Source organism: Syngnathus scovelli, chromosome 8 (genome assembly GCF_024217435.2).
Source record: "Syngnathus scovelli strain Florida chromosome 8, RoL_Ssco_1.2, whole genome shotgun sequence".
NCBI classification, from domain to species: Eukaryota; Metazoa; Chordata; class Actinopteri; order Syngnathiformes; family Syngnathidae; genus Syngnathus; species Syngnathus scovelli.
In genome coordinates, this window is record NC_090854.1 from 13,271,036 (window position 1) to 13,282,168 (window position 11,133).

Consider the following 11,133-nt stretch of genomic DNA (forward strand, 5'->3'; position numbering starts at 1 on the left):
GTAAATTTTTTTGGATGACATTTTTTTTTAAGCATACTAATTATCCACGATGTTACTTTAAACGAGAAGACATGAGTTGTATTTTGAAATTAAATAACCGGATGTAGATTCCGACTACTTTTCTTTACAGTGACGTGACTCCTAGCATGACGGCTATCACGTAGAAAAAACACGTAAATTGACACACGTCTTTATTTTCGATCGCCTGTCGAGTATTTAATTGAAATTGATGCGGCGAGGTTATTTTTAAATCTGACGTGGACACCCTTCTCCACTTCCCCTGCCCCCAACAACAGCTGAGGTACGTAAATGGAAACTTTAAATTCCCTACACTTGTTTTGTGAACGTATTCATTTGAGTAATCGAAGACACATTGATACTTGTTTTGAAGAGGACATTTAAAGTTATACCTCTAATGTTGCTTTACTAAGTGATGCGGTTTCCAAATTGGTGGTAAAACCACAACCATGACTAGTCAAACATATACCGCAGGAAAAACCCTAAACACGGAACTGTCACAAATCTTGGTGGGAAGAAGCCTGCAAGTGCAGTGCAGCTGCTGATTTTGACGTCTCTGCCAAATTATGGGATAACATTTGAGATGGGCAAATTTGTAAGATGTAGATGTGTGTAAAAAGGGAATATGCTTATGATAATGACCGATCTTCATAAGGAGTGTGTGGAGCCTATAATTCCTGGAAGGAAGAATGTCCAAGCTCATATTACCTTACTATTCAATCATCAGAAATGTTCTTAAAAAAATCCCAACTAAATTTGCTCCTGTGTTGCTAATATAGGACTGAAGGCGTGAATCTGGAATGCCCGAGGGGATGGATCCTCTGGGTGCTCGCTCCCAGTTTGTGGACATCCAAACCCTCCCCACGTGGCAGCAGCTGGAAGAGGATGGCGAGCACATTCTGCAGGATCTGAGTGACAGCCTGCTTAGCCAGCAGTCCTTTCCATCGCCCTTCCCCTTCCGACCCGACATCAACTGCAAAATCATCCTCTTGTGAGTCTTTTAGAAAAACCACAAAGATATATATTTAGCACCCTCGTGTTTTCTACATCACGTTATGTTTAAGTAAGGTAAAAAACATCTAAGGAAATCAACTCACTTCCTTGAAGCCTGAATAAACTAACAAAACTGATCTTAATTTGACAACAATTAAATATCACATTTATCTGCTGTGGTTTTCCACTAAATAGCTTTTTCCTTCTTTTTTATATTTGTCCTAACTAGCTAATTTTTTAACTAACCCACTAACTAAAGTCTGTCAAATCAAAGTTCCACTGTATTCAAGGTGAATTGCGGCCTATAGAGTGAGTCCACTTCATAATTCCTCTTTGTGGAAGACCACATGATCCGTCTGCTGCTCAGCTTGGTGGCTGACTCAGTGTGAGCACCCTTTGTGGTAGTTTGTTTAAAGGGAATGCTTGCATTCCTGACCACTGTGACCCAAAGGAACCACCCTCGTTGACTCGTGACCACTTAAATGTGCAACTTAAATGTCCACCATCTTGCCCTTAGCACTGGTGACGTAGCGCTGTTGAACTGCACCGCTATCACCAACACCAGCAATGAAGTGCTCAACGACAAGAACCCTGTATCAGAGCGCATCCATCAGCTGGCAGGCCCCGAGCTGAAAGACGAGCTGCTCAAACTTAAAGGTGCCCGATGAGTTTTTATTCTAGTGTTGTAAAAATATGGTGTAATTTTCGGCTGTGCAGGTGTCGGCTCCGTGTGTTTATTTCCCCTATCGTGTGTTTCCTGGGCAGGATGTCGCACGGGAGAGGCGAAGCTTACAAAAGGATTCAACCTGGCAGCGAGGTTCATCATCCACACAGTGGGACCAAAGTACAAAGCCAAGTACAGAACAGCAGCAGAGAGCTCATTGTACAGCTGCTACAGGAACATCTTGCAGCTGGCCACGTAAGAACCCCAAATTCATTCATCTGTCTTTCATTCTGTTTTGTATTGTTGGATGAAAATTAAATTACTGCACAACATCCAAAGTTTTCTTCAGGTGGTCAAAGTATCAATAGGGGACTATGAATTAGTCGTAGTTAAATTATTAATAACACCGAAATCGTTTTGTTTATTATGAAAAATTATTTGACATATTCAACGTTTACAATTAACAAGATGTTTTACATCATCTCTTACCTGCCTTATCTGTCCATTTTAAAAAATGAATAAATGTGCTTCTTGAGCTCACTGTTAACTGATTTTGTTTTGGGGATTTTTTTTTCTTTCTTAAAATCAACCTGAGCATTCACATGTGATTGTCTCCCCAAAACAAGGGAACAGTCGATGGCATCTGTTGGCATCAGCGTAGTGAGCACAACCAAACGAGGATACCCACTGGAGGACGCCGCACACATCGCATTCAGTAAGGATCACAAAATAAGTGTGGAAAGTTTTCGTGGTCTAAATAAATGATACCAAGACGCATCACTTCGAATCTTGTTTCACCAAAAGTACAAACTAATAACATTTACCAACTCAATTTGAAATAAAAAAAGAAAATCTCATACGAAAGGGGAAGTAAAACTAAAATGAGGTGATGTTGCAAAAATGCGTGCCAGGGGGTTGAATGAACATCTATCAGGAAATGAAAAGATGCCAGATGTTAACGTTCCTTGAGCACATGCACATGTCTTCCAGTCATCCCACCCGTTGACTCACTCATCAAATTACATTCCGATACTGTCACAACCAGCACCGCCATTACTCTAACTCCGATTCACACAACACAATTGCAGGCCGTCTACCGACTACAATATTATCATTACAAAAAAAAAAAATGTATTTTAGTCAGTGGTGTCAAATCCAACTCAAGAATGTAAAACCCTGCCTAGCTTGTTTACCTGCTGGCTTGTCTTTTTTTCCCCCCTCCACCTTGACTAAAGCCTCCATGGTGACTCATTTGAATATAACCACATTACCTCAGTTATTTATACATACTTCCCTTCTTGGAAATTGGACAAAAGGTTTTAAATAAGTAACAGTATCTTCAAGACGTTTTAATAAACTTGGTATTTTATCCACACAGGAACAGTCCGCAGGTTCCTGGAAAAGCATGGAAGCAGCATCGAGGCAGTAGTGTTTGCTGTGTCAGACACTGAGGAGGTTTGTCGGACTTTGGACCATCAATTGAACCAGCGTGTCAGGACGACTAAAGGTTCTGTTTGTGCATATGATTCTGTAGGCGGTGTATAGGAAATTGCTGCCGCTCTACTTTCCTCGCTCCGAGGAGGAGGAGAGGGTGTGCCTGCCACTCGTGCCGGCCGATATCGGCAACTCGGAGGGCGAGCCTGTCGTCCCCGAGAGGCAAATCCGCATCTCTGAAAAACCGGGAAGCTTGGAAGGTAAAATACTCGTACTCACTGGACACGTTATTATTGTAGTAAATGCATGTTAAGTTTATTGATACACTATGTTTCAACACAGTTTCAAGTGAGAAATTAATGTGCAAAAAAAATATTAACTGATATTAAAACAAAATATATGACAAACACATAGGGCTGCTTCATATTGGAAAAAATACATTGCTAAATATATTGAGACATGAAAAAAAAATACAGGATTAGGTCTCTTTCTTCCTTTGAGCCGAGAGTCATTGATGTCATGTCCTCCAGGTCAAAGAGGCAAGATTGTTGGAACTATTTTCTGTTCAAAGTCTAGCATCTGTGATTTTCTGGAGTTGCCATGTGTAACTTGGACTGTGAAGGCACCATCATGCCGAAATGTTTTGGAGCAGCACACGATGCCATCCAAGTAACGTCTGAGACATCCCTGCTTATTTCAGCAAGATGGTGCCAAGCCACATTGAGCATGTGTTAAAACAGCGTGGCTTCGGAGGAAGCGTGAAAGTACTTGTTAAAAATGGAAAAAGAATTCCACCTGTAAAGCTTCAATAATTACTGTCCTCAGTTCCCAAATGTTGTTAAAAGGAAAGGTAATGTAACGAATAATTCAAAAACTAAGCCAGTCTCGGAATGTGGGTCAGCACCCGCCTAGGACCATCTTCGTCAGTCAGCAAAGTAGCCAGTTTAAGGACTTGGATGAGAAACATATTTGGCGGTGGTGCCAGCGGAACATCTGGGACACCCACCCACACTCACACACACAGTCATGTGACTAATCCTGAGAAAATCTTTCCTTGCCTTAGCACATCACTTTTGAAGTAAGTGTATTTATAAATAAGCTATTAATTTGTCTACATTTTGGCACAGATGATTCGGAGGAAGACAATCTGGAGTCAGATCTAGGCCAAGTGGGCCATCACGCCTTTGCTCGAATGGAGGGTGATGTCGACAAGCAACGCAAGCTGATTCTACAGGGTCACATGTCAGAGGCAGCCGTGCAAAAGCAGCACCAAAGGAAGTAAGCGCACCATCGATAATAATCCATTCTCCATCCATCCATTTTTGTGTATCGTAGCAAAATGTGTGTTTTGAGGGTCTCGGATGCACAAACTAAAAGTGGTTATACAAGACAACAAAGAGCCATATGGACTAAATTTGGATTTGGCTTAAATTACTAGAGTTGATTTAATGATAGCCTAGGACATGGGTGGATGATTGGCCAATTTATTGTGTCTCTCGTCTCTAGCTACAACCGCTGGTTGTGCCAAGCCAGAGCAGAGGACCTCTCCGACATCGCTGCCCTGAAAGCATTATATCAGACAGGTAGTGTTTTTGTGTATGTTGTTTATGTCTGCACTAATAGGGCAAAAGTCCAACTTTTCATGTTGCTGGTGCACTTTAGTTGCAAAATATCTTCCTCCAGTAGAGGGCCATGTTGCTCCACATTCCTTCAGAGTGGTTGTTGGGATGCTAGGGCACACCAAAGTGCCGTATAGGCACATTCAAGTGAAGCTCTCGTGGCACCTTGGTTAGGAGTGGCTGCTTTAGAAAATGGATGGATGCATAATGTTCATGCAGTTCATTCAAATGACACTGTATAATAGTGATATGTGGAAAAAGCACGGTTCTATGAGAATTATGTTAGAACTTGTGATTCTTATTCACATTACTGGAAGATTTTAAACTACGTTGCCAGTGACTAGGTGCTTTATTGATGCATTATGTACATAATATCATACCCATGAACTTGTGTTTGTGTTTCTAGGTGTGGACATGTGTGGCAGGACAGTGATGGTTGTGGTGGGAAGAAACATTCCAGTGACCCTTATTGACCTTGAGAAGGTTACTGTGAGATTTATTTATTTAAGAGTGAATTTAAAAAATAATAATAATAATAATAATTGTATTATTTTTTCATTGGATCAAATAATAGCTGTCAAAAAAATAATGCAACTATGTTGTTTAAAAAATTGGGGGATTTTTAACTTAAAAGGAAAAAAACTTTTATTGAATTAAATTTTCTTTATAATGCAAACTGAGCACTATTGACAGTGATCAGTAAGTTAACTAAATTAATTAAAAAATGGAAATAAGTTGAAATATTTAACAAACTAACATTTCAAATAAAATAAACCTAGTCAGCTTTAATACATCCCCTTTAAGTTTGAGATCTTTTTCGTGAGAATTAACTGTTATTTGATCCATAAAATGTCAAATATTTTTGCAACACCGCGTATTGAATGAATTCACATAGAATTCAAGTTATTAAGCCCCAAAGACAAAATGTGAGTCTTTGAAGGTGCTTTGACATATATACGCTCATTTATTTTGTGGTCTCGGACACAACCCACAAAGCCTGTTTATCAGATAAGACTTTTGAAATTCAACAAATAACCTTCTGTATGCTGTGGAATTCATACAGATCAGATTTGTTTGTGCGTGCATACAGGCCCTGCTGTATTTCATCCACGTGATGGACCACATTGCTGTTAAGGAGTATGTGATGGTTTACTTCCACACGCTAACGGGAGAACACAACCACTTGAACACGGAATTCCTCAAAAACCTCCATGACATCGTTGACGTCAAGTGAGTGTTTGGTGGCACGGTGATAATTTACAAACTACTTAGCCTGGTGTTGTCTTGTCGATGATGATGATGATGATGAAGAAATCATGTCCTTTTTTTCTCTTTTTAATGATGACAAGAAAACAGCTTGAAATGTTATTCGAAGCTGAGTTACAAGTTCTTGTAATGCCGCAGACAGTTATGTGTTTAGGATTTGGCACAAGTGGAACAGGTCATTAAAAAAGAAAAAAAGACCAATAACAACCACTTCACTGACTTCTGAGAATCTGGAGTGTATATTTGAAAATCTTCCTTAATCCTTCCAGACTCGGCCTGTCATCATTACGGATTATTAATAAAACTAATTCAGTTTCCATCAAGAAATATGGCAAGAGATTTGTTACCAAATAACTCGTTTTGGCCAACTCCCATTCGCGTGCCTAGCAATCGTGTAAATATCTGACTTTGAAGATAAAATGAAAAGTGTCGCGCAGCAAAATGGAGCCCTAGTGTACCACGATTTTACTTCACAACGATGTTTTATTTATTTTTTTTGCTTAGCAATCTTGCACTCTATAGTCAAGTACTTTTGCGTTATTCTTCAGTGGGTGGTCTTTTAAAGCACCTTACAAGCTCAAGAAGCACAGAAGGAGGTCAACATTATTCCTCTGCTAACTATCGAGCTCCCTCCATCCATCCAACCAACCACTGAGTGTTTCACATTACACGCCAAGATCGCTCTCTTCCATAAATACTTCAAACCCGCAAAAGAAGGATTGCAGTGTGGACTTACCTCACTGCACAGTGGGTTGTAATTCCAACTCTTAAACTTTATTCTGGCTCAATCGCCGGCAGAAGCGAGCCCAAGCACGGCACATTTCAACCCATCTTGCCTTTTCGCTTTGCTTCGTATGTCTTCTGGCTCCAGATCGCCCGAACGTGCCGCAGTGTTTCCACTCATTACTGGCTGTGTTCGGAGACATGTGAAATTAACCAATTTTTTTTTTCCTAGCATAAAAACAGAAGGCATACATAATAATAATGATGATAATACAATTTATTTTTAATTTATTTTATAACATTTCCAGCATCATAGATATATATATATATATATATATTATTATATTTATATATTTTGGTTTTATAGCTCACCTTTTGTGACAGCATTGTTCTCCAGACCTATTTTCTGTTTCATGCATTCTAGGTTTAAGAAGAATTTAAAGGCCTTCTACTTTGTACATCCGACATTTCGCTCAAAAGTAAGACTTGTTGTTTGATGTGATTAATTTATTGTTTTAATTGTCTTACCGCACTTTGTTTGCAGCTGGCTGTTGTAAAGTAAATAAGTAAATGAGCCTTTCTTGTCCCACCTACAGGTGTCAACTTGGTTCTTCACCACGTTCAGCGTGTCCGGCATGAAGGACAAAGTGCGTTACCTTGACAACCTGCAGCAGCTCTTCACCTGCATCAGGCCGGAGCAGATTGACATCCCGCCTTTTGTGCTGGACTACGATGCACGGGTGAGCCCATGCTCATTTTCAGCAATAGTTGATTACAGTGTTACGTGTTCATGTCAAGGTTCAAGAAAATTTACTTAAAAAACTTGAACGCTACTAGCTCATGACATTTTAACGTTCCTAAACTAAATCAAATTAATAAGTTGTGACCCAGTTTCAATAACAATAAAAAAAAAAATACTTTATATGTCATATTTAAATAATACATCAGTACATCATATTTTAAACCTACTAAAACAGGAGTAAAGTCATGATTACAGTATGATTTGTGTTTGGTAAAAAAAAAAAAAAAAAACACGGCTTCTCTGTCGTCCTCCATCGCATGTCATTCGTTGCTAAATGTGATAAGCAACGTGGGAGAGGAACAGCTGAGCTCAAAAATCTTTTGGGGATGGAAGTTTCCATTGAGAAAGACCAATCGTAAAACCGGTCAAGTCAGGTTTTTTGATTAAGGAAGGCCAGAGGGCAATTTGACAGAAAACATTTGGCTTGAGGTACTCTGCATTCTTGAGTTCTACTTTAAACCTAAATAGTCCATTTTTTATGATCTTAACCATTCTTTTGTTTTTTAAAAAAAATAATAATTTGCTGTGTATTTTGGGTCATTCTCCCATTTCAAGACTTGTGACTAAGACCAAGCTTCCTGACACACATAAATGTTTTTTCCTCCTTCATTTGTGGCCTTGTTTCTGTTCTCTCTATTACAGTTGAACGGACGTTCCCAGTCGTCTGGCCCATGAGAGCCGACCCATTACACTCTGTCAGGTCGGAAACCATTTATAAACATTTTGTGGTCGACAGCGGACTCTTTCCATACACGGAATGTCAAACGACTCAAAGTTACGTGACGCGGTGATGGTCATTATGCAGGTAGAAGACGTTTGCCGCTAAATGACATCGAGAAAATGTCATACCAGGTTTAAGTTGGAATCGATCTATCACAAGGTAGCACTGAATGTTTTTATTTTAAAATCGACTATCAAAAGCTTTACTTTCATGCCATTCAAAGTACTTCTGTTGCAATCAGTACTGTTCACACTTGAAGATTTATTTTATAGCACATTATCATTTCAAAATCAATCATGAAAAAAAAATCGCAAATCGTCACAAAACTTCCACTTTAATCGGACATTTTCTTTTTGCCAGGGGACCTAAAATTAAGACCTAATGATCTTTTACATCAACAATTGTAAGATTAGCTAGCATCCAGGGAATTAGTCGAATTTAAACATCATTTAATGCCGATTGAAATTTGAGTAGTCTTCTGCCAAATGAGAAATGGAAAGTTAACTAACTCGTAGCGAGCAAACTGTAATCTAAAGTCGCATTTTAAAATGCTTTTACTACTTCCAGCTTCAGCGTTATTTTGCCAGACGAGTCGGGCCATGTGGCGCCTTTTGCGTCAAGGCATCGGACTCCTACGGCAGATTTATGTTCTTTGTTTAGGAGATACAAGACAACATTCTTGTCAGAGCTAATAGATTGGCTTCTAGCCGCTTCCAAGCTGCCTGATTAACATCTGGATGGCTTCCGGGCCATTCTTTCCATTCTGTCAACATGGCGTCGCTTTGCTTTACACAATTGTCTTTGGTTTTCCAATGGCAATCACACTTGTATTTGTTCACTTTATTTTGTGGTTTGCACAAGCACATTTTTTTTTTCGAATTGCCATTGAAAGGGGGGGGGGGTGATATCAACATTCCTGATTGATTTACAGTCTGTCTAGTGGTCACATGACCTTCACACTGCTTCCAGCTCGACACATAAGACTGAACTCAAAGGTTGTGTTGTTTGTCAGGACGTTTCCAAAACAAAAGTTATGACATTTTTAAGGTTTCCTCAGAAATGTGAAATTGTGAATGCAATATTTTGGAAGTATTCGATGTTTTTCCTAGGTAATAGTGCAAAATTGATTTTTGGAAATGTATCTCTTAAAATGTTTTATTTCATTTTAATTCAATTGTTAATTGTCAACTTTTTTTTATACTTTGATTAAAGTTATCTGCTGTATTTTGTATTTTTGTTTTCTTTTCTTGCGTGATCTTGGACGGCTGTATGGACGAGCTGACATTTCACAAACACAAAAATGTGGAGGTCAATGTTTTCTTTTTTTTTTCTTTTTTTAGTCAAGAATTGTGTCAGTGGAGTGGGATGGACATAAAAGTACGAAACACCCCAAAAGGTGGTGAAAATGCCAGCTCGACAGAAAGACTTTCATGTGTTGAATCTGTCCAGCTTTAAAAATAGCTGAGAATAAAAATGCGGGTGTGCTCTCCAAGTTCCGCGCTCGTTGGATATTTGAACACTTGAAGCCAGACCGAGTTCACTTGGAAGAACTTTGGGGCGACGAGTTCAAGTGTTCTTTATATCATTACAGGCTGTGATGTCACCCATGTGGAGAATGCCACTAGATGCAGAAGGATTCATACCAATCCATATGTTCCGCTAAGTTGTTTGAAGTTTTGGAGGTGTTTAATGCCAAACTCGTAAAGTTCGCTGAATTTGTCGACGTCTTAAAATTTCCATTTGATGCAATAATTCCACCTCAAGTACAAGACATTTGTGTGTAATCTCCTATAATTGTTTATCTTCAAACATTTATTTGTAACTTTGAAATGTTTTATTTAACTTTTGCAATATGCTTTGAGTTATTTGAGTGCTGTAAGAGCAGTTACAATTCAAATTATACATCATGATACAGTGACAAACAATAATACTGTTAATTATTTTACAAATAAAACTTTTTGATGAGCGCTAGTGTATTATTTGACCTATTTCAAGTATAAAGATCGTGTGACACGTACGCATTTTGTTTTCTAATTTTTCTCATATGTTTACTCTTAGTTTCAAATTGAGGCAGGAGGAATCTATGACTATTGTTTAGCCTTGGAATAGCTTCGTGCTTTCTGCTTCACTTTTATCTGGAACCAATGAACAAAATGGTTCCTAGCATCAATGACTGGACCAGTTTGGGCAACAAATCAGCCGTTCAGATTCAGCGTCTTGACAGACACTTCACACATTATTGATGGGACCAAAGATAAATCAAACACAGACTCGAAAAAGTTTTTAAGAACAACACACAGAACTTGATGCGCAGAAGCCAACAAGACAAATCAAGTTCTTAAATCAGAGCAACACTGCCTGATCTCCACGTCCACTTTGTAAAAAAAAAAATTTGCTGTTCAGCAGCAGAACACGTGGAAAGTGTGACCATGTTTCAAAGTGGAGATTGTTCCCATGAAGATGCATGATGGCACATTAATGAGAATGCAATTCGGTTCGAGTCGCTGGATTTGAACCGTATTAATGCTTCCAGCAGGCATAAAAATATAAAATATTGCACTAAGCAACCTGAGACAAAGCTGAGAGAAAGACACAGCTGCTCTGTATTTATCAATACACCACATCTTTTTTTTTTATTGATTTACAATGTTTTACCTCCAAACCATAGCTGGTATTATCAAAGATGAAAATTGACACAAATTCAGACAAATTCCATCCATTCATATTCATCACCGTGCCCTAAAAATGAGAATCGCTTTTCTACTTCCCAAAGTAAAGACAAAATTAATGTATAAATGGAATAAGCATTTTTTTTTAGTTAAAAATAAAAAAAATTCTCCTCTGCTTCGGGAACTTCTAAGCTGTTGCCTGCTTTGAATAAATCCTACCTTGG

General features: G+C 38.7%; 1 protein-coding gene across 1 annotated transcript; it reads left to right on the plus strand.

The window, feature by feature from the left end:
- Positions 1-114: 114 nt before the first annotated feature.
- gdap2 (ganglioside induced differentiation associated protein 2) lies at positions 115-10,206 on the plus strand. Its single transcript, XM_049728220.2, has 14 exons — positions 115-301; positions 798-1,009; positions 1,529-1,668; positions 1,777-1,930; positions 2,302-2,390; positions 3,054-3,130; positions 3,210-3,369; positions 4,237-4,387; positions 4,616-4,692; positions 5,135-5,211; positions 5,819-5,958; positions 7,142-7,196; positions 7,314-7,457; positions 8,162-10,206. Exons 2-14 carry the CDS (start codon positions 819-821, stop codon positions 8,192-8,194), a joined length of 1,488 nt encoding a protein of 495 aa, XP_049584177.1. The 5' UTR covers positions 115-301; positions 798-818; the 3' UTR covers positions 8,195-10,206.
- The last annotated feature ends 927 nt before the right edge of the window (positions 10,207-11,133 follow it).

Bases quoted from the DNA above. Each gene is read 5' to 3' on its own strand.
- gdap2 (XM_049728220.2), top strand. From the start codon at position 819: ATGCCCGAGGGGATGGATCCTCTGGGTGCTCGCTCCCAGTTTGTGGAC. The intron at 5,959-7,141 runs GTGAGTGTTTGG...CATGCATTCTAG, and splicing joins CATGACATCGTTGACGTCAA to GTTTAAGAAGAATTTAAAGG. The intron at 7,458-8,161 runs GTGAGCCCATGC...TCTCTATTACAG, and splicing joins TGCTGGACTACGATGCACGG to TTGAACGGACGTTCCCAGTC.